The 24,477-nt window shown below is 41.4% G+C and overlaps 1 protein-coding gene across 2 annotated transcripts in view; it reads right to left on the minus strand.

Moving 5' to 3' along the window:
- Nucleotides 1-13,660: 13,660 nt before the first annotated feature.
- LOC117398127 (nuclear factor of activated T-cells, cytoplasmic 4-like) overlaps nucleotides 13,661-24,477 on the minus strand; it is a 52,679-nt gene continuing 41,862 nt past the window's right edge. For both annotated transcript variants that reach the window (XM_033997111.3, XM_059016804.1), the window contains exons 6-10: nucleotides 24,255-24,395; nucleotides 23,994-24,049; nucleotides 18,290-18,416; nucleotides 16,533-17,381; nucleotides 13,661-14,445 (exon numbers count right to left, since the gene is read on the minus strand). In XM_033997111.3, the coding sequence (XP_033853002.3) occupies nucleotides 14,378-14,445; nucleotides 16,533-17,381; nucleotides 18,290-18,416; nucleotides 23,994-24,049; nucleotides 24,255-24,395 (1,241 nt within the window). In that variant the 3' untranslated portion in view covers nucleotides 13,661-14,377. The remainder of the gene's footprint in view (nucleotides 14,446-16,532; nucleotides 17,382-18,289; nucleotides 18,417-23,993; nucleotides 24,050-24,254; nucleotides 24,396-24,477) is intronic.

The raw sequence follows: 24,477 nt of genomic DNA on the forward strand, positions 1-24,477 counted from the left end.
GAGTGCATATTGTTTCTATATCAGTCACTGACCGCATATTGAAATTCTCACAGCCAGAGGTTTTCATGCAGGTGGGTATATACATGATTTATAATCCAGGGCTGGCAATGGAACATGAAATAAGCAATGTGACTGGTCAAGCGAGGTTCCAGCTGTCCATATATTGGATGGATACGGACAGTTGGAGCCTTGTCACATATTCGAAATCACTGCGCTGCCTTACAGAATTTAAAGTATCGGACGGTAGCCATCTTGTTTTTACAGTTAGAGATGTACAGTAACTATGAAACTGATTACCTGCAAAAAATACCAAAAGTAGTAAGTAGACATGCTGATTTGGATAAAGAACAGTTAAATGAACTGGAAGATAGCAAAACAAAAATAAATAAAAAATAAATAAATGCTGTCTTACTCAGTCACCCCGACTTTGTCACTTAAAATAATGTATTTTTAGCGGTTTGTAAACGCTGCAGAAAAAGACACTTCTGCACATTATGCAACCGGCTCTGACACAGACCTTGAAAAATTACTAAAATCCGAGATGCATTTATTTTTATTCCTCACGTCTGTTCTCCTCAAACAGTGTGTCTGCACTGAGCGACAGGAAAAATATAACTCAGTGCCGTCTCAACTCCGCCCCCTGGTGTATCTTTTTAATGGCAATGTCCACAATATCAAAAATACAGATGTATTTTCTTTTGCATGTTCCAATAAAATTAATTTGCTCAGCTTAACTTGGTGTGTAGTTCAAAGTTATAAATGGGACTGCTTTATTGGCGTATTTAATAATAATAAAAAAAAATAATTTTTTGCCCAAAACATGATTCATGCTTTTTTTTCTTCAAATCCACTGTTTGACCTGGATGAAAATGCAATAAGGCCCCCGAGGCGTATACGGACACCCTGTCAGGCCTTATTGCATACATAAATGACACACCTTGAGGTGCACACTGCTGTATATCTCTGAATACATCAAAATGGGCATGATGTAAAGCCAATGCCAAGTTTATGTACTGAGAATATTCACTTCTAATTAACTTAAAGAACATGAAACTCACCAAGTTTTCAGTAAAGGTCTTTTGATTTTGTGTTGAATGCTGAAAATGCAACCAAAAATAATTTTGTATAAGAGTTTAAACATGTAAACCCGGTTAATGAGCATGGAAATACTAGACCACCACCAGAGGGTGCTGTTTATTCAGTTACTGTGATCTGCCAATTGGGGAATGGTCATTTAGTTTTACTTTTTCTTGTTCTTTTCTTTTTAGTTTATTTTTTTCGTTTAGTTTTATAAAATGAAAAAAAGGCAGAAGTAAACCACAGTAATGATATTACTTTATGACAGTGTGTCTTTTGACACTTTTGTTTCTTGTGCAGAAACCACAATACCAGGGATAAAATAAAATAAAAGTTACTTTTATACTGCTTCTGCCTGAATCTTTTTCTGGAATAGATCACAGTAATTAATCTACACAGAAACACAACAGAGAATCACACAGAGCATATTATTGTAAGATAAGTAATAAGTACAAAATAAATACAAGAAACAGGGATATATGTTCTTATAGGTATAGACAATGTCGACCCAGGGGACTTTTTTGACCTGAAAAAAGAAACAAGGACCAGGGGTCACAAATGGAGATTAGATAAAGGGGCATTCAGAACAGAAAATAGGAGGCACTTTTTTACACAGAGAATTGTGAGGGTCTGGAACCAACTCCCCAGTAATGTTGTTGAAGCTGACACCCTGGGATCCTTCAAGAAGCTGATCATTCAATGTTCTTATGTTCTAATCCAAGGCTATTATTGTAGCATGGCCAGGTCCTGTTGTAGGTGAGTACCCAGGGTCTGGAAAGTATGGGGATGATTGCTGAGAATACTATGGAGGTTAAAATGACCAAGTACATCATTAATAGTAGTAGTGCCTGTTACATAGTAAATTTGACGGGTATTTTAGCCTATTGTGCATTGTTTGACTTAGACATTTTGTTTAATTGTCACAGCACAGTTGTTTTTTTAAGTTCACATTGAACCAAAACTCTCTACAGCAGTTACTGCATAGTATGATATTTCTTAATGCTTGTCATTCAAGGTTTAACTTAAGTGTTATATTACTGACTGAGTGATACAAAAGCAGATACAAAGGTTTCAGTATTTTCAGCTTCTTTGTTTGTGGTGAATTGGCTATAATTGATTAGTTATTTTTCAAGGATTATTTTGTATTTATAAATGTATCGTGTACCAATATACATTTTTAAAGTATTTATTCAGGAAGGAACCCAATATATACTCTTTTCAACAGCGCTCACACTGTGATGTTTCAGTCAAGCTGAAAGGAACAGTTTTTATTATTATTATTATTTTTTTTACAATGTTTTAAATATATACATTACGCTTGCAATTTTGTCCTTGTCATATTAACATACTCACTCTTGCGACAGTATGTTGGTGTCTAATTTTACAGCGGCAAATGCCTTCTTCAGAGACAGCACTGATGGCAGCACATCATGTTCAGCAGTGTGGAGTAGTGGTTAGGGCTCTGGACTCTTGACCGGAGGGTCGTGGGTTCAATCCCAGGTGGGGGGACACTGCTGCTGCACCCTTGAACAAGGTACTTTACCTAGATTGCTTCAGTAAAAACCCAATTGTATAAATGGGTAATTGTATGTAAAAATAATGTGTAAAAAAATAATGTAATAGTATGTAAAAATAATGTGATATCTAATAACAATTGTAAGTTGCCCTGGATAAGGGTGTCTTAAGAAATAAATAATAATAATGTTCTATATTCCTGATACAAATGCAGAGACAAATACATTGTTAGCGCATACACATCCTACAAAAACAAAGTGGTTATAATAATTTACTTTAAATAAAATAACCTAAACATACAATTCCACTATTCTATTTTTTATTTCAAAATGGCCATAACAAGTCGATATTTTGTTTGCATTTGGAAAGAAACACAATGTAGGCTTAAACAGAGTCGTATTATATTGTTTTTGTTTTAAGTTTTTAATCCATGTGGCCAAATGAAGAGCGTTTATCACATTCAATAAAACATAGTTCATCATGCTTTAAGAAAAAAAAATACATCTTTAAGTCTGATAGGGCATCTACAGAAATACTGTTAATTTTGGGGCGAAAGTACAAACTAACTCATGAAATTGAGGAAAACCTACTGTGTCATTTTTTGTACTGCTCGTTTGAGAGATGACTAAAGAACGTTAGATTACTTACCATAGCCCTGTTTCCCTGAAAGAGAAGACGACAACCAATGACATTACGTATGGGATATGCCTGCCTGAGCATTTTATGTCAGAGCTGCCGATAGGCCCCTCCGTGGAGTGACGTCCTCGGTCCCGCCTGCCAAGGGAGTAAATAGTCGCTCCGCGGATCCCACTTCCTCTTTTGCATCGAACCTGCAATTGGTTGGTGGTCGTCTTCTCTTTCAGGGAACCAGGGTTACTATAAGTCTAAGACTGTAAGTCGAAGTTGATCACCAACCAATACTTTTGGGAAAGTATAGCAGAGCCGTTGCGAGGGAGGGTGAGCGGACAGCATATGAGGGACACCTCGCTACCGCCAACTAGTATTGGTGGTGCGCGCGTGCAACCTCAAGGACCCTTGTGCCTAATGAAGGCATAGAGAGGGATCTACCACACTGATTCAGTAAAACCTGGTGAATGTATGTGGAGTAGCCCAGCTAGCTGCATTACAGATGTTAGTCAATAATGCACCTCGCCCTATCCACATAACCAGAGCCTGCAGCTCAGTTACCCGCAGTCGTTGAGCACATTTTAGAAAACAGGTCACCAGAATATGGGCGCCCAGGGATACTGAGTCTATAGTGACTTGGCATGCAGACAGCTGCCAGTACACTTTCATCATAGAGGAGGACCTGCCCACCTCTAGCAGATCTTGCAGAAACTGTAAAATAATCGCTACGGGGCAGTAGATGGGATCATGACGTCTGGCCATGCACCACTTCTGAAAATACCTCATTCTGCAGTGTATTAACGACTGCATCTGAGAGCCCTAAGGCGGACAGACGGACCCATTCAGGGGCCAGATCCACAGCTGGAGTCTGCCCGGTTCTAGTTGCCAGAGGGTGCCTTGAGCCTGACTGAGGAGATTCATACGCAGCGGGATCTCCCAGGGCTGGCCCTGCAGCAGCTGACAAAGGTTTGAAAAACCAGATTCTCCTGGGCCATTTGGGGGCCACCAGGAGAACTGTCGCTTTCTCTCTCCTGACCTTCTCGAGGAATGCAGGGATCAGCGGTATCGGCGGGAAAGCGTACAAAAGCGCTTTGGACCATTCGTTGGCTAGGGCGTCGACGCCTAGTGGACCTCCGCACAGGTGGAGGGAGAACCACAGGGGGCAATGAGTCATCTCTGCTTAGGCAAAGAGATTGACCTGGACTTCCCTGAAGCGATCCCAAATGCGCTGCACCACCTGAGGGTGGAGTCCCCATTCTGACGGATGAGGACCCTCCCTTGAGAGGAGGTCCTCCACCCACTTCACCACTCCGAGGAAGTGAACAGCCCAGAGGGAAAATAAATGCTTTTGTGCCCAGATCAACAGCTGAAGCATAGGGCTTCCCAGCATGAGCGAGACACCATCAGCTGAAGGTGTCTGTCTCGCTTGGGGTGTAGCGAAAAGGCATTGAGCCACGCTTGAGTGGGGTGCATATGCAGTAACCCCAGTTGGATAGCTGATGAGGCTGCGGTCATCAGACCCAATAGTTTTTGACACAACACCAGTTGCACTGTGTACCCTTGGTGAAATAGGGCCGGACAGTTTTGAATAGCCGCTACTCTGTTGTCCGACAGATAGGCTTGCATGGTGAGAGAATCCAGCTGGAGACCCAAGAAGACCATACTCTGCACCAGCCTTCTGGAGCGCTGCTGCATGTGTGCACCACACCCTGCGGATCCTTGTGGAAGGGTCCGGTTGCCTGCTGCCGCAGTGGCCTGCAGGTGGTGCCTCATGTCACCCAGCGTAGCCGTGAGAATCAGTGCCGTTCGGGTTATCGTGCATGCCTGGGGAAATTGCCAGCGGCTCGACCTGCCCCGCACTGGAGCACAAGGAGGGAGTTGCGTGGCCACTTGCAGGATCTCCTCTACTGCAGGATCTCCCCGCTTTGCCATCTGTGGAGAAGGGGAGCGGCTGCGAGAGGGTGTCAGCTGAGCCTGTGTGCCTGGAACACCCTGCAAGGGCTCTGGGACAGTTGGGGGAGGGGGGGACCGGGGCTCCTAGGGCCTCTGACGGATGTCTGAAGTGGCGTGCTGGACACCCTAGCACCGCACACACAATGTATGCCCATCCTCCTGGGGTATGTTCGCCCTGCAGGACATACAAGCATGGAACCAAGACAAGCTAGCTGTATAACCCTGGGCAATGCACACCGTCTTACACTGAATGCAAAGCACGGGAGTGCCTAAGCACCGCGTGCACCGAGGTACCGAAGCACAGAGGGCACCGCGCATATCAAGCACCGTGTGTGCCGAGTGCACCGAGTATCGTGTGCACCGAGCACCATGTGCACCGAGTATACCGAGCACCACGTGCACCAAGTGTACCGAGGCGCAGAAGTACCTTGTGCACCGAGCACCGTGCGTACTAAGGCACAGAAGTACCAAGGGCTGAGTGTGCACTGAGGTACTGAACCACCGGGGGCAGCTAATGCACCAGGGGAGACACACAGGCCGAAGCCGTGGCTCAGTTAGTTGAGAAAAAATAGAAGGGAGAACACAACTTTTTTTTTTTTTTGAAGGCCCAACGCACGAGGTGGGTGGGCCGAGGCAGCTGGCGAAGTCTACTCGACAGCAGGGCAGGCTAGAGCACAGCCCCGGTGGAGGAACACACGACTGACTGTTGTTTATTTTACCCAAGCTGCGTGAACGACAGCTGGCAGAGTCACTCAACGGCAGGGGTGGCAAGCCGAGCCCCAGAGGATGAACTGTGTTCTCCCTGAAGGTGTAGATTGAAAGACAACACACGCACACACCATTACTGCACTGGCAGTCACACTCATACGACGGACAGCCGAGAAAAGACGGCCTGTGACACAAGCGAGCAGGCCGTGAAGAAGAAGGAAAAAAGACACTTAAAATGGTGCCGCTGATTCTACGAGAGCGGCAAGTCGGCTCTCAGCACGAATGCAAGGGAATTACAGTCGACTCAGAGGAGCTCTTTCAAAAACACACTCGGGTTAGTGTCACAGAAGCGTACCTTACCATAGGTGAGAGGTAAAAGAGGAAGTGGGCTCCGCGGAGGGGCTTATCAGCAGCTCTGATATAAAATGCTCAGTGAATACCTACCTAAGGCAGGCATATCCCAAAAGTATTGGTTGGTGGTCATCTTTTAATTGAAAGGGAACAGCTCAACGATATCTTACGTCATGATTTTGCAGTGTGCACTTGACACATTGAATGAGTTCCTTATGAGTGAGGCTTATACACTGCGGCAAGAACCTAAGTTACAATAAAGGCGACCCGGGTTCGATCCCCTCTATTTTCTCAATATATTATCTTCTTGTTCTTCTTTTTTATTGTTTTTCTGCATTAAAAGTGAATTGTCATAGTTTCTGTAATAAAATATGAGAAATAAACCTGTGTATTCTTTCCTGCAATATTTTTAATTATTTCATAAATCACGGTCTGTTTGTTTGTTTTTTAAGGCCATAAACTATTTAAACCCTGCACTTCAAAAACCTTCTTCATAATCATGATTATTTGTAATATGAATAAATACAAGCAACCCACTTCATTGTTGTAACAATGATTTGTATTTCATGAATTTAAAATTTAAACAGAATTTTAAAAAACTTTGAAAAACTGACCGCAATATTGGGACACTACATGTATGCATGTAGCAGTTTTAAATGATGCAGTGCCTTATGAAAACATTATAAGGGCTTCAGAGAAAATTAAGGCTTCAGGCCATTCAAATTGTTGTGTGTTCCATTGAGGTTTCACACAATTCAATTAGCTGGATGTTTCAGTGCTTCATATGAAGCAAACAAGTGCTTTATATGAAGCAAACAAGTGCTTCAATGGTTCATTGTGGCTTCAGATGATTCATTGATTCATTGGGGCTTCAGGTGAATCAGTGGTTTACTGGGGCTTCAAGTGATTCATGCTTCATTGGGGCTTCAGGCGAATCAGTGGTTTACTGGGGCTTCAAGTGTTTCATGCTTCATTGGGGCTTCAAGTGATTCAGTGGTTTATTGGGGGTTGTGACAGAGACAGAATGATTCTTGGTGATAAATCTCACTCCCGACCTGTGAGGGCGCTGTGAAAAGGGACTGGATGGCCAAACAATTCATTCCCAGGGTTAGGTGGCAGTCGGCCATCTATAAAGGGGGCGGAGCTACGGTACACCAAACAATCGACCCGGAAGGTAAGCAATATGGCAGCCGCGGATTGGAGGAGCGGTTGCAATCGTTAACCAAGGGGGCGTGATTGACGGTACATAAGGGGACGTAGCGAGGAGATCTGTTCCTTTGTTATGGTTACGGATGAACCGGAAAGGAGTGTGATAATATCGTGAGTGATTGTTTGTTTTATCGTTGCTAATACTGTGCTTGATTTGTGATTATTAGACGGCTAACCATGATCCAGGAGCTATTATTATTATCCAGGAGTTATTATTATTATTAATAATAATTTCTTAGCAGATGCCCTTATCCAGGGCGACTTACAATTGTTACAAGATATCACAGGTTTATTTTTACATGCAATTACCAATTTATACAGCTGGGTTTTTACTGGAGCAATCTAGGTAAAGTACCTTGCTCAAGGGTACAGCAGCAGTGTCCTCTACTTGGTCCAGAGCCCTAACCACTACTCCACATTGCTGTTGCTTAAGGCCAGCACAAACCTGGACAACACTGCACCATTGTTCACTTATTCAATTGTATTTCACCACTTGCACTGAAACTACTCACTAGGGACTTGTCATTGTTTATGTATTTGTGTGTGTAAATTGACTGTGTTACTATTTGGGACTCCAACCCATTATTTAGAACAGTGCAATACATATTGCTGTGTATTGCCTGGGATTATTAGTTGTGGTCACCGGACCAGGATTATAAATAAACGGGCATTGTTTAAATCCATATTTTGTGTAATTAATTGTTAAACTATTAAAAAGAACTTCCACTGAAAAGTTAGATACAATACATTAAGTGTTTCAGTATTATATACTAGGAACTGTTAAAATTGACAACAATTGAAATCCCAATATTGCCACTTAGATTACTTAGATTAGACACATTTATGATATCATCTGTTGAACCCTTTGAATTAATAATGAAAATAATGAAAAACCTGAATGCAGTTATTTGATACAGTTCGTGTAGTTTTACAATGTGGATAAATGTATATAAAATTATCTAAAGTAATACAGAATTGAAATCTTTGGAGCATTACAAAAAAAATTTAATTGGTCTTGGCTGCATATAAAAATTACAAAAAAAATTCAATTGGTCTTGGCTGCATATATTTTTACAAAACAAAATAAAGCACAACAAAACAAAAGCCTAGCTTAAACGTAGAGCCTAACTGCACTTGAACCAGTCCCTAACTATCAGACTGGACTGCTAAGCCGTTTACCAATGACAAACACTTTTACAACACTTTACACAATACCTTTCTTTGTTGAAACAGCACTTCTCTTCATAAACCAGCTCCCTGGTGATTTCTCTCTGATGTAGCTGGAAGCTCTCTTTTATAGTATGTGGCTGTTCCCAATTGACACCACGTATCTTGTTTCTCACATGTTTTTGGCAATCACCACCAAAACACAAACACCCAGACTCTGTTTACTTGCTCTGCCACATTCCCTCCCCCTGGTGCGTAGCACACTGGCCATTCCAAGGCCACCTCCCCCACCCCCTCTGAAACATAACCACCCACCCCCAAGTCCAAAAAATTTCAATTTTTGCCCCTTCCTGCAGGCGGACTTGAGGATTGGTCGGTATGTATGTATGTATTATTATTATTATTATTTATTTATTTATTTGCTTAGCAGACACCCTTATCCAGGGAGACCAACGGGTCATTTTCAATAATATCACACACCACACTAAAAAGACCTTCATCTGTGTGAAGTCTGATGAAGGTCTTTCGTCCAAAAGGTTGCTGTTTTTACTCTGTTTTGCCAAGTATTATAATAATTGAGATTTTGATAAATAATCAGCTATTAGTGTTGCACCTTCATTTCTTCAATTTTCTAGACTTGCAGGTCATACAATACAGATAAGTGACTAATTAATCGAAAGTCACAGTGCATAGAAAAACAATAAATCAAATCACGTTATAATTAGGAGCATACAGTTATAATTAAGACATAACAACAAAAACAAATAGGAATGCAAAGTATAAATAAGTATGAGCAGTTAAGAGGTACACATGAAGAGCAAAACAAGTTGTGCCACAGAGGGATGCATGAGGCAGCAGATTTGATGTGCAGGACAGTATAAGTGCAGTGGGGCTTTTTCACCAAGACAAGTGCTGAAGCACAGGCTGCGATGTAGGAAGTCCATTCTATTGTGCAAAGCAGGGAGAGTCACAGCAGTGGAGGGGGTAAATACAGTCCAGTGCGGTTGAAAGCAGGTGCTGATGGAACAGGTGTGTCTTGAGGAGACGTATGAAGGTGGTCAGGGACTGTGCAGTTCTGATATCTGTGACCAGGTCATTCCACCACAGAGGGACAAGGCTGGAGTATCAAAGTTAGTTTACTATTAGCAACTTGATAACTATAAAAGTATGGTGTTGGGTGAACTGACTTAAGGTTTTAATTTTCTTAGTGTAGAAGTAAATGATGTTGAATTGAAGGTTTTTTTATTTTGTGTATTCAGTGAGGACCATGAGAAATAGAAAGCTGGATGATGCACTGGTTGATATTACAAGGGATTGCCAGCCTTTTTTAATTGTTAAGAATGAAGTCTTCAGAAGCTTTGTAAGACTCATGGATCCCAAATATACACTCTCCAGCAGGAAGACTCTGAAGAGCATGGTTACTTGTCAGTATGTAATGCATAATCAGAGAGTAATGGCAGAGGTGCAGAGAGCTGACCATGTTTGTCTGATGACGGATATGTGGATGTCCATCAACACTGACGCATGTATTGCAGTGATGTGTCACCTCATTACCAACCAGTTCCAACTCACTAGTTTTTTTACTTGACTTTAAAACAACGCATACACCCAACCACATAACAGAGTCACTACAGAATGTAATGGACACTTGGAACATCCGTGAAAAGGTTCCTGCCTTTATCACTGATAATGCAGCAAACATGGTAGCAGCAGTTTGGCAAATGAACATCCGCCATTTACCTTTAAACTTGATTGTGAAGAATGTCTTGCAGAATACACCAGACCTGGAGCTTATCTGAGTGCAGGCAAGGAACATAGTTGGATTCTTCAGATCAAGTACAAACGCCAAAGGAAAGCTAGCAGAAGTCCAAGTGCAACTTAACAAACAACAGCAAAAGCGAGTGCAGGAGGCAGGTACTCGAGGGAACAGCACTTATGAAATGTTTCAAAGAACGCATTGCTGCGGCTCTTGTCACTTTAAAGTCAGACATTGTTCCCCTGACCTCAGCTGAATGGGGCATTATTAATCAGTGCCTTTGGGTTTTACAATCATTTCACACAGCAACTTCAGAGAAAAGTGTTTCAGAATCCAAAATAATTCCACTGGCCAGAATGCTTCAATGTGTGTTATCACAGAAACGTTACCTGCCCTACAGCAGAAGTTTTGACAGCAGAGCTACAAGCAAGCATACAGAGGAGGTGTGCTAATGTGGAAACAATCAGAATGCTTTCTGTTATTACTCTTCTTGATCCACGTTTCAAAGTCCTTGCATTTGGAAATTCCACAAATGCACAAGAAGCTGTAAGACATCTGACAATAGAGTGTGCTTCACAAATTAGTATCTCCCCTGCAACTGCTAAACAAGAAGCAGAAACAATGCCAGCCACAGCAAGCGAGTCTTTGGGAAATGTTTGACTCCAAAGTCAAAAATCACAGAAAGTGCACAATGTTACTTCTGATGCCACTGTTGAAGTGCAGAGGTACAGAAGTGATCCTTATCTTGACTGTTCTGCAAATCCAATCAATTACTGGTCTGCTAACTCTGTCAAATACCCACAAATACTTAAGCATACAAGCAACATCAGTTCCTTGAGAACGCATTTTTTCCAAATCTGGGGAGCTAATAAGCAAAAAAAGGAACAGACTAAAAAGTAACACAGTTCAGTCTGTCTTGTTTTTGAATCACAACAAGCCCATCTCTTAAGAGCAACTATAAGTCTTTTGTTTCATAATGGGAGGAGTTTTTGTCCCATTCTTTTCCCGTAAGAGTATCTATGGACAAACAGAGGTCTTTACATTTTTTTCAAGATGTAACACTTGTAATATAATGAGGATTTTTTTATTTTTATTAATCAAATCTTTATAATTCAAATTAGCAGCAAACAAAACATTGCATAAACTATGTACAAGGAGAGCTCCTTATGATTTTTTTTTAATCAAGTTGCTGCTTTTTATTTTATATTTCAAATTAACAGCAAACAAAAAAAGCATTAAGTATGTACAAACAGCGCTCTTTATGAACATTATTGGTAAAAAATCCTACAATCTATTATAAATGTATAAAGAATACAGAGTACACAATTAATTTAGAACATAAGAACATAAGAAAGTTTACAAACGAGAGGAGGCCATTCGGCCCATCTTGCTCGTTTGGTTGTTAGTAGCTTATTGATCCCAGAATCTCATCAAGCAGCTTCTTGAAGGATCCCAGGGTGTCAGCTTCAACAACAGCTTCAGCTTTAAAAATGGAAACAGAAATTCGATCCCACTATTTTCCACCTCTCTAATTTACAGCTAGAGCTATGCTACATGCGCCACCAAAGAATCTGCTTGTAAGTATGAATCAAAATATCCTGCACCATCTTACACACGTACGTTTGCTGAAGCCTCTCATCAAATTACACTGTTTTATTTCAAGCAACAAGAGCTTGTTTTCGATTGGACAACACTTTTATATTTCTAGTATGATTATTTAAGAAGGTTTTATTGGTTAATTGCATGTGTGGTTGATGTGCAAAATAAATATTCCAGGCAATTTCGAGAAAAACAACGGCCGAGCTGTCTTTAGAAAAAGCACTGAAATGTTCCTTTACACTGATATGATTGTTTAAATTATAGATGCCTAATTAACTGAGAAAATTAAAAATGAAATTGCTTGATATTGTATGTCAAAAGTATGAAATGTCACTATATAACACATTGCCTTCTCTGAGCATTAGTGCAAATGTACAATACTAAATGCCTTCCCTGGAGATAGGGGGCTGTCTTTTCTCTCAATGTATTGAAATGTGCAGATCTACCAAGAGATGGCACTGAAGAGCATGACGCGCTCCATGTGCTTCGGCTCAGTGAATATTTTTGTGAACCGAATGATTCAGAGGGTTCAGTGGGTCAGGAGGCTTCACTTTTCCCATCACTAGAGACTGTCTTGATGATCAATGTATCTCTCAGACCCTTCTGCTTTCCCGTTCTTGTTGCTGAATAGTTGCACATTTACACTGTGTGATTGCTCTAGAAAGAAACTTTTCATATTATCATTCTCTAATGCAGTAGTTCTCAAATTGGGGGGCGTGGACTGTATCCTTAGGGGGGTGTTACAAGGTTTTAATTTTTTTAAATTTTTTCTTATTATAGAGCACATCTTAACCTAGGCTATACCTTATAATGGGCAGATAATTTATTTGGGCTTTATTGGCTATTTTGATTGGATCGCTAATTATAATTCCACCAATCAGAGGCTTGCATACAGTACTTGTAGCGATCCTGCCCTCTGGCAGACTGGTATACAGAACAGATTAAAGAAGCGCTGGACAAGAGAAATAATGTGTCAGCTATCGAAGTGGATATGAGAATGGCAGTGCCGAAGCCAATTTGCTTGAAGACATTAAAAGTAGACTGGACATTTCCATCAATGGATTTAAAAAATGTGGAATTGATGATGCGATCCGAAACCCAGAGGCAGTGTAAACTGCCTGGTACTGTAGTAGGACTTTTCTTTTTTATTTTAAGCATTTTTGTGTTCTTTTTTTAGAAGGGTTTAATTAACAGCCCAAGTTGTTTGTGTCAGACTTGTTGAAAGTCTGTAACAAAATGATTGGTTGTTATTGTCAATACGTTGTAGATACGACTATTAATGCAGGCATCATGCAGGTATCGCAAAGTCCAGAAACAAAACAAAACGTTAAAACATTTAGCACCGTATAAAACTGAGCTGATTTTGCCAGTGCTTGCTTGTCTATTAACCAGTTTGAAATGATTTTAAAGCATAAAAGCATTTTCGTTTTGGCTTTCACACATGCCAATACTGCCCTACAATTACTGCATGGTACTACTATGATCGTTCCACTGTTGAGAACCATTGTTTTAAAACTGAATACAAATGCTTATCGTAAACTGTTTTTTGTGAACGTGCTGTGCAAAAATCCCCCAAGGTAGCAAATCTGCCGTGGGGGTGCATCAAGTACCACAGACAAGAAGGGGGGTGCAGCCCAAAAAGTTTGAGAACCACTGCTCTAATGCACTTGCAAGTTCAGAGGCATGAAACATTTTAAAAAGTAATTGCTCGAACTTACCGGATGAATTTCCGGATCAAAAATGATCTGCAAAATTACCGGTACCATACAGAAAAGACAAAGATCAGATGAAGTGGTGTATTGTTAATTGTCTTTATTTGAGAACATTTACACAAAATAGGTAGCAAAGGCATTCTTTATTAATATAATGTTTATGTATGTGTTATATTGTATGCATACAATACTGTATTACAAAATGAAAGCAATTAAAAATAGAATTCATATAATTATATAGGTATAAAAATCAAACAATAATTTAAATACATCAAACGTAGTCAAGGTATTTAGGAGAAAGAGAGAGTTTTTGCTGGTATAGTTAAGCTCTAACTAGCTTCCACTTGTAAAATAAGTATTTGGCTTGTATATAAGAGTCAGAGTTTGGCTGCTTTCATTCAAAGCTTTAAAATCCATCTGCTTTCCATTTTAGAGAAACTCAGTAAAATCGACACATGTTTTTCAGCTAGTCCCTAATTAAAGTTTACCCCATGACTGGTTATGCTATGCATTTAGTATAGATTACTATGGTTTGCCATGTTTAACAAGCATTACCATACCTTTACAGTGCTTACCTATGCTTTAACCCACATTTTTCTGCTGCAATTCACTGAAAGCGGCAATAGCCAAAACCACTGTCAGAAAAAGTAACTAGACAAAAGAATTGTCAACTTGACTCAGTTTCTGCCCCAAACAGTTTCCTTTAGTTTGGTCTTCCTCCAAGGGTTGTTTCAGGAAATTGTGTCAGATTTTCTCCAATAAATTCATTCACTGTGAAAAACAAATGAAAACCAGTAAATCTACTGCAGTACTAACAATGTTCAGTGCTTGTATCTTTTTTCACTTCTCCCGTGTCTTACTGGTTCTGTTGCATTATTAAATTTGAATCATTTTTTTCTGGATCTAGTTGACTTTATCTGACCACTTACTCAAACGCATTCAATCACAGGGGTCCCTGAGTGTCTCCCCTGGTAAAGGTACTATGGTGTGGTGTGCAGGGGGAGTCATACAGTCAGGGGATCGCAGGGGTCCCAGAGGGTCTTCCCTGGTAAAGGCATGGCTACGTGGTGTGCAGCGGGAGTCATACAATCAGGGGAGCGCAGGGGTCCCCGAGTGTCTCCCCTGGTAAAGGCACTATGGTGTGGTGTGCAGGGGGAGTCACACAGTCAGGGGAGCACAGGGGTCCCCGAGGGTCTCCCCTGGTAAAGGCACGGCCGCGTGGTGTGCAGAGGGAGTCACACAGTTAGGGGAGCGCAGGTTCTTGGCTGTGTGAAGTTATTCACATGGATTCCACAGGGAGGAATGACTCTGGCGCTAGGTTCGGGAGTCATAAACTAGTTAGTGCTACGGCGCTAGATAATAAGGTCCCCACAACAAAATGAGATGGCAACTTGGATTCTGACCCTGAATAGATACTTCTCACCCCAACCCTAACCTTGAACAGAGACTTCTCACCCTAACCCTAACCTGAACAGAGACTTCTCACCCTAACCCTGAACAGATACTTCTCACCCTAACCTTGAACATAGACTTCTCACCCTAACCCTAACCTGAACAGAGACTTCTTTTTTTTTTTATTTATAAATTAGTCGTTGCCAATTATTTTTATTATTTTCTCCCAATTTGGAATCAGCAATTATTTTACTATGCTCAGCTCACCGCTACCACCCCTGCGCTGACTCGGGAGGGCGAAGACGAACACACGCTGTCCTCCGAAGCGTGTGCCATCAGCCGACCGCTTTTTTTCACTGTGGACTCACCATGCAGCCACCGAAGAGCTACAGCGTCGGAGGACAACGCAGCTCTCGGGCAGCATACAGGCAAGCCCGCAGCCGCCCGGCCAGACTACAGGGGTCGCTGGTGCGCGGTGAGCCGAGGACACCCTGGCCGACCTAACCCTCCCTCCCCCCGGGCCAATTGAGCGCCGCCCCTTGGAAGCTCCTGTCCTCGGTCGGCTGTGGAATAGCCTGGACCCGAACTCGCGACGTCCAGACTATAGAGCGCATCCTGCACTCCATGTGGAGCGCCTTTACTGGATGCGCCACTCGGGAGCCCCGAACAGAGACTTCTAACCCTAACCTTGAACAGAGACTTCTCACCCTAACCTTGAACAGAGACTTCTCACCCTGACCCTGAACAGAGACTTCTCAGAACAAAGAAAAATAGAATATTGTAAAAAGAGCCATCATCCAGAAGTAAGGGGACAGTAAAACAAAAACAAAAAAGAAAATGATGTTTGAAGAGACTCAGTTATACTGAGTCTGTTTTTAAATAAAGTTTGTTACAACTTGAAGGATTGAAAATTTGGCAGGGATGGGTTAGAAAGGTGTGTGGGGTGTAGGCAGGTGCTACTGGCTTTATTGCTGCTCTATTAGCTCTGGCCACACACTATATAAAGGAGCTGGAAAGCCGGTTCCTTTGCACTCTACAAGCTGGAGCTGAAGGTCTATGGCTCGACTGGGGTCCTTGTTTTAACCAGGGTGAGCTGCATGTTATCATGGTGTGAGACCAGGATCAATTTCAATAGATTTATTTTAGATGATTCTTAACCAGAGTGAGCTAGCTGAGCCAACTGTGTTTTATTCCGCATTTTAGTTTTTCTTTTTGTCACACTTCTGTTTGTATTCCTGCTTGTGTTCTAGACACGTGGTTCCACCAGCTTAACCCTGCCCTAGGATTTACCACTGCTGGTACCGTCATGGCAGCTAAATGGCACTGTCTGTGAACAGCAAACTGTAAAGCTTGTAAATAAACTTGGACTCCTGTGTGGCGTTTTGACCCCAATCCCTTTCTCTCTCTCGGAGCGGATTCCCTCACCCCTGTCACACAGCTGTATCCCACTGTGTATCAGCTCTTACCTTCTTCCAGCGTGATCCCTTGAATGGGAACATTCCTAAAGGGAGGTCCGTATCCTTCGAATCCAGACTTCATCTCCTCTCTCTCCACACTGTATTGCGACCCATCGCCTCCATCCTTACCCTGGTACACGGGAGCCGGGTGAGACTCTGTGTTGAAGCGTGTCTGTTTGGGCAGAGACAGGTCGTCCGAGGGCTTTTCTGAGGGACTGGCTAACCCTGCGGAGGAATATGAGGGATATGGCGGGAGGTGTGGTTCCTGAGCCTCGGAGCGATACTCGGGAAACGAATCGTTGATCCGGAAATTCATCCGATGCAGAGCACATGGCGGCACCTGATCCATGGCATATCCCATCTGCAGGGGGAGTCCTTCGAAGCTCTCCGACGGGTAACCGAGATTGGGCCCGCAGAGCATCGATTGGGGAGAGCTGGAGACGGGACTGTTCTGCGCATAGGGGCTCAGGGAGGAGGGAGACGATGATTGATAGGGGGAGTCCAGCCACGCAAGGTTCGGAGTCGAGTCAGGCTTCTGCAAGTGAGGCAGCAGAAGCCCGTTGACCCCTGGCTCTGCCTCGTAGTCGAGATGATCCAGAAAATTGGCCGCCATGTTTTCTAATTCTTCCCGGAACGGGAAATGCCTGGGAGCAGGGCTCAGGAAGCTGTGGGGATAGTCAGGCTGGTTCGAGGTCTTCTCTCTTCTTTGGTAGCAAGGATGGTGGTCCGCTGGGTACTGTCCACCTCCTGGGTCGAGTGACTGGCAAGGCCGTGCCACTCTGGAATTACTGGGATCTGCCACTAGAGAGCACTGCAGATTACTCATTAGGATTGGTGGAGGTTCTTCTTTGAACATCACTGGGAAATAAAAGAGAATTGGACAAACTGAACTCTGCTACCTACGACGGGGTCCTATAGACCCATGTATGCTTGAGTTTTCATCTCAAATTAAAGGTAAAGAAAGGTACATTGCTATACAAGAGTGCAAGTTAAAATGGACCTCTGCTGCTGATGGAAATGAACGCGTCTGATGTCAAACCGCTTTCCAGTCAATCCCAGTGGCTGATGGGAAAGGGGCTTGTGAGAAATAGTTTTTAAAGTCTTGGCTGTCCTGCCTTTGAATGTCATTTTGAAGCAATTATAACATTTCTCCACCATTCATATTCAATGATTACATTGGTCTCAAAAATTCAGTTTGATAAGAAATGCATGTTTTAGTAAACATCCGGCTTTACACTAGGTTAAATAAATCACTGTTTGCAAGTCATGCTTTTAGTCTTGCACTTCCTGGGTCACCTGGAGGGTGAAATTGTCCCACCCCTTCACTAGTTTCTTTTCTGTCATTAACCAATCAGCTGCTTCCCCTATTGACTGACTCGCTTTCAGCCAGTCACGCAGAAGATACTGCTGAGGTGAAAGGACCTAAGTGTGTGGGACCAATGTGTGCTACAGCATTGTTTCTTTGAAAACTGCACATTTGAGACCTATGTGCAAAATGGAATTATTGTGTTCGCTAGAATCCCTTTCACAGATTCTCGTACTATTGTATGGTATTTAAAATCATTCTCAGTGGTTCTGGGTTCTCTTTGAATTATTTAAAAGAATGTCTCTAAATCTACCTGGCTTTAAGCTTGTCTGGAGAATCCTAAATACTGGAACTGAAAGCCTCCCTCATTCCACTCACTTTCAAATCTGCCAGGCAAATGTATAAATTGGATTTAAATTCCATTAGAATCTGGTAAGACTTGAGTTGGGAATGTGGTTACCTGGCAGGTATTTGAAGCACTGTGTTGAACTGCGCTTCCTCTTCCCATTGGAAACGTAGAAATAAACCTGGACTGGCCGGCTTGCAGTCTCATTGCAGTACCCAGGGACCTCCACACACAGCTCACACTGCAGGGAGAGACAACAGGCAGGGAACCTTACTGTGAAACCCAGTGTCATCAAATGCAAAGTGGTACACGCATACTAACATGGGAGATCCAGGCACCCAATGGGTGGTACAGAACTAGAACAGATTCACTAAGAGAAAGACCTTAGCTTCACACAGCTGCCAGACTGCTTTCTCACACTCGTCTTTCTCAACATATTACTCCAGTGCTAGGGTCCTTACATTGGTTACCAGTGAGTTACCATATTGATTTTAAAGTTGCTGTAATAACTTATAAGTAGGGATCTACCTAAATCGCGATTTCGCGGAAATCGTGAAATTGAGGGGTCACTGCGAAATTCAGCTCTTAGGGGCCAATGCATACAAACAAGTACGGAGAGGAAAAAAAAAGAAAACTTGTTTAAATGAACTACTGCACAACGCAAGTGATGCAAACTACGTATCTTCCTTCTGTAGATAGCCCTTTTTATTCCTTCGTCGTCCTGTGTGCATTGCACTTAAGCAAAAAACAAACAAACAAAAAATGTCCACAAGTAACATTTACAAAATAAATTCTCCAAAGCAGTTAATGTTCTCGTTTACTATTCAAATGACAAAGTTTTAATCAGCCTATCAGTGCGTCTTTACTGCTTTTATGTGACCTGTACTGTGCAGGAGGGGGCGGGACAAAGTTGGTGCTGCATTGTTTTGATTTAGGTTGATAAAATCAAGTTTTCAGCATTGGAGGTAAAATAGTAGAAATGGACGACAAAGAAAGCAAAGTATATTTCGGCTGATGATCTTTTCAAGATATTTCCCAAAGAAACTAGACTGGGGTAATTGTTTTCCATATCTTAATGTGTATTTGGAGAAAATACGATCGATCGCTATTTAGCTTCAGAATCATACATTAAACAAAAGGCTACTACAGAGGCTACTGAACAGAATGTAAAATAAACAGCTTTCAGAAACCAAACTGGAAAGTCAGCCCAGACAAAAAGTATTCCTGTCTGCAAGTTAAATCAGTACTAAAACGATCCAGCACAGCCACCTCGCTTCAGCCTGCTGCTACAGTTGGAATTTTAGACCCGAATAGCCACGTCTTCTTTGTTTTGACTCGGTACTAATAAAATAAATTATTGGATGGGATAAATAACATGACAACGAACATGCTGCATACATTGGCTTTATTAAAGTATGCCAGATGCCCTTGTGTAACCGAGATTTTGGGCTGTTTCTAATCAATTTCCACATTTGTATAACTTGGCAAAGCTTTGCCTTAACTTCCAACCAATTCAGTGGATGCAGAACGTGCAGTCTCAATGTATGGACAAGTCAACTGCAGGGGGATGCTGCATGCTCACCTTTAACAAACCACAGCACTCTGTTTTAGTAAGGAAGCTAGTACCACTATTTTTAGGCTTTATAGTGTTCTGAAATACTGTCTACTTAGGTTTATTTAATGTTTAAACAGGTCAGCGAAATCCTAATTTTATTCCGCAACATACCCGTGAAAAATACGTAAATTTACTGCGATTTAAGTAGACCCCTACTTATAAGGTCCTTCATGGATTGTGCCACCCTATCTCTAAGAACTACTAACTCTGTATATTCTTATTCATTCCTCGAGATCAGAAAATGCAGAATGTTTAGTTTTTCAACTGGAGATTGTTGCTGTTGTGTTCCTCGTTTGTGGAACTCTATTCTGGTTGGCATTAGGCATGCTGAAACATTGGATTCTTTTAAGTCTAAATTGGAAACATACTTTAATGTGCATTTATATAATTGGTTGTAGTTGGAGTGTATTGTACATACATATAACCAAAAGTGTAGAGAACAAATCCAAGGAGGTTATGATGAGGTTGTATAATGCACTGGTGAGACCTCACTGGGAATACTGTGTCCAGTTCTGGTCACCACAGCATCAAAGGGACATTGTGGCCCTGGAGACAGTACAACAAAGAGCAACCAGACTAATCCCAGGACTTAAAGGACTGAACTACGAAGACTGGCTGAAAGAACTGAATTTATTTAGCCTTGAACAAAGAAGAATCAGGGGGGACTGAAGTCTTTATAATCATAAGTTAATATAGTTAACCCGAACCAATATTTTAAGCACAGACAAGCTTAGATGGGCCAAATGGCCTCCTCTCGTTTGTAAATGTTCAAATATGATCATTTAATTGGGGGGGAGAGAATTATTTACAACCATCAAAAAGCCTCAGACATTAATTTCAGCAAGAGGAGGCTGTTCAGGCCAGCATTGATCGTCCGGTTCCTATTAACTGTTTGATCTCAAAATGTTGTTAGATCTTAAAATATCCCAGTGATTCAGCATCAGCAGCATGGCTTAGTAACTCTAGGTAACCCATTCCATACTCCCACTACTCTCTGTGTGAAGTAATCTCCTTCCCTCTGTACTAAGTCCGTCTCCTTTATTTTTTGTGTCTGTTAGTAACATCTATTATGGCTGGGACGATGGTGTTTTTTTTGGGGCACAAAGTGAATAAACTGGGCAGCAGTGTGGAGTAGTGGTTAGGGCTCTGGACTCTTGACCGGAGGGTTGTGGGTTCAATCCCAGGTGGGGACACTGCTGCTGTATCCTTGAGCAAGGTACTTTACCTAGATTGCTCCAGTAAAAACCCAACTGTATAAATGGGTAATTGTATGTAAAAAGAAAAAATGTAATTGTATGTAAAAATAATGTGATATCTTGTATTAATTGTAAGTCGCCCTGGATAAGGGCGTCTGCTACGAAATAAATAATAATAATGCATTGTTTTCATAAAGACCCGCTGCATCGTTTTTTCATAACGCAAAAGAAACGTGTAAATAATAAGTACATATATTTACATCAAATCTAATCATGAAAATTAAATGTTTCTCCAGTTGAACTTGAAACTACACATTTCTAATTATTTAGAAATAATAATAAATTCTACTGTCGGCGAGGTTCCCCACAAAATGTTAATAAAACATTAAAAATATTACTGTCTTACCTTAAGATGACAGCAACCGGATTAGAGGGAAAAAAACTCCAACTGGGAACACAAGAATAACTATTTACAAGTCTAACGTAACAGTCTGCACTCTCTCCAGAGCTTATTTTCTGTTTTTATTCCGAAATATTATGGCATCCACATTCTCCGGTTTCAAAGAAGAATGGAGTTTGTTCACAAGCATCCTTGCTTTGCTGAACACATGCTCGCTTGGGACCGATGTTACAGGGATACTTAACATGCTCTTTGCCAAGGCTGCTAGGTTGGGAAATCGTGTCTGGTTATTTTTCCACCAAATCAGGGGATCTTCGCTGATGTTTAATGGAGTTTCAGAAGCATAAATCGTTATCTCTTGTTGGATTAAGGTTTCCTTGGAAGTAGTGTGTGTTTGTTGCCGTCCACAAAGTAACAATTCCATTTCTTGTTCGGTCTTTGTTTTCTTTTTAACAGGCAAGTCCTCTGTGCTGCACTCACTTGTACAAGCACAATTTCCATCATTTTCGAGGTTGTCCTCCACCAGCCTCACAGTGCTTCAGACATGCGGGCTTTGGCCTGAAATCGTGAGGTCAAGAAATGACACAAAAAGCAGCGACATAACCTCATTACTTGGGTCATTCAGCTGATGTAAACAAAATCGCTATGCCAAATTATGCACTAGTTTATTTCTCAAACTCTGTTTAACTGGAATTAGCAAATCAGTTGAATTTGAAGAAGACGGTGTCTCCTCTTTCAGGAACTTCAGTCCGACTATGTGTTTATCTGATTGATTGATCGCTTCTGCTAAATTCACAGCTGTGTGTCTCTCGTGTAATTTTCGCGTCGCTAATACTTTTGACTCGAGTTCCCAGTTTTGCTTAATGTAATGTTCGTGACTGTTCGTGACCCAGAGTAATGAATTTGGAGCAAGATTCGCAATCAGATTTTTAAACGCAGCTCCCTCTACTATACTAATAGGTCTGATATCTTGTGTGACAACATCCACTATCAGGCCTGTTATTTCTTTTGCTCTGACACTTTTTGAATCAACTTTCTTTCCAAAATAAGCTGTCACTGAAGCTGTTGCTTCCTTCAGTTTTTTTCTTGCGTTCCCGCTGTCGTATTTTGTCGGGTGCTGTCTTACTAAATGATCCCGAAGGGGGGTGGTATTGCCACAGAAGCTCATTAAAACTCCACAAACAGCGCATTTTACCTTTCCATTTTGTCCTTTTGTAAAAAACTGACGGCATTATTTAAAATTACATTAAATTGACAATTTAACTAGCAAAATCTGATCCTGAAATGCAGCATACCTCTAGTCTTTTCTCTAAGTTTTTTTTTTTTTTGCCACACTTACTCTGAAAACGTACGTGCTGCGTAGCTGGTGGGGAGGTTATTTTATTATTATTATTTAAAAGAACCAAAGGAAAATCAAGTAATAAGAGTGTAGATTTACATTTTGCCGGTCCTAATAAAAAACGGTTCTATTAATTAACTGATAGATGCGTTTTTTTTTTCAACCATCGATGGTTATTACAACGATTCGATGCATCGATGCATTGTACCAGCCCTAATTATATATATATATATATATATATATATATATATATATATATATATATATATATATATATATATATACACAAATACTACAAGAAACGTAATACATTCAATAAGAACATAAGAAAGTTTACAAACGCGAGGAGGCCATTCGGCCCATTTTGCTCGTTTGCTTCTTAGTAGCTTATTGATCCCAGAATCTCATCAAGCAGCTTCTTGAAGGACCCCAGGGTGTCAGCTTCAACAACATTACTGGAGAGTTGGTTCCAGACCCTCACAATTCTCTGTCTAAAAAAGTGCATCCTATTTTCTGTTCTGAATGCCCCTTTATCAATTCTCCATTTGTGACCTCTGGTCCTTGTTTATTTTTTCAGGTCGAAAAAGTCAACACCTTTCAGAATTTTGAATGTTTGAATCAGATCGCCGCGTAGTCTTCGTTGTTCAAGACTGAATAGATTCAATTCTTTGAGCCTGTCACATATGATATTTATAATGCACATTTTTATTGCCTGCGTGCAGTACCTATGAAAGTGTTTTCAATGCTGACTTCTAGTCAAAACGTTAGTCATTGAATTTATTATGTTTTTCTTAGTATTTCAATTTAAGACATTTAGAAAGACTTCTAATCAAAATGTTTGTCATTGAATTGAAGACGCTGAGAAAGACTTCTAGTGGAAACATTTGTCATTGAATTTCAGAAGTTTCCTTTGTTCATAAAAAGGCTTTATGTAAACCACGAATAAGACGACTGTTCTTCTCATCTGTCCACCTGTGTCAACAGTGTGGTGAGGATGTCATGATGATGCCCATGCCATGGGCAGCAGTGTGGAGTAGTGGTTAGGGCTCTGGACTCTTGACCGGAGGGTCGTGGGTGTACCCTTGAGCAAGGTACTTTACCTAGATTGCTCCTGTAAAAACTCAACTGTATAAATGGGTAATTGTATGTAAAAATAATGTGTAAAAAATAATGTAATTTTATGTAAAAAATAATGTGAAATCTTGTAACAATTGTAAGTCGCCCTGGATAAGGGTGTCTGCTAAGAAATAAATAATAATAATGATTACCTCACTGCTTTTGTCCCGGTCCACCTGGGCCTCACTCTCCCATTGGAGTTTACCATCTGTCAATCAAACAGAAGAAACAGTGAGTACATGGAGCTATCACAACATCACACTTTCCTCTATGAAAGATACACTCATTATGGTGAAGCAGTGTTACATTCTTAATGGTATTTTTTCCAATGCTATTTAATACCTTTTCAACCACCAAGGCTGCTTCTGAAAAGACAGACAGACAGACAGACAGACAGACAGACAGCTCTTTACCTGGCCCCTTCTCAATGAAGATGACCTTTGACTCTGGCAGGAAGTTGGAGCCGGTCAGCACAAGCTCCTCCCCCCCCTCCATGGAGCAGGAAGTGATGTTACAACTCTCCACAGAGGGCAACTCCTGAGCCGAGCGCTGAGCTGGAACCAATCGATCAATAATCAATAGTCAATAAACCATAGGAGCAAACATCAACAACTGCAGATCAATAAACAGTGTTGG

This window comes from Acipenser ruthenus, chromosome 54 (genome assembly GCF_902713425.1).
Source record: "Acipenser ruthenus chromosome 54, fAciRut3.2 maternal haplotype, whole genome shotgun sequence".
NCBI classification, from domain to species: domain Eukaryota; kingdom Metazoa; phylum Chordata; class Actinopteri; order Acipenseriformes; family Acipenseridae; genus Acipenser; species Acipenser ruthenus.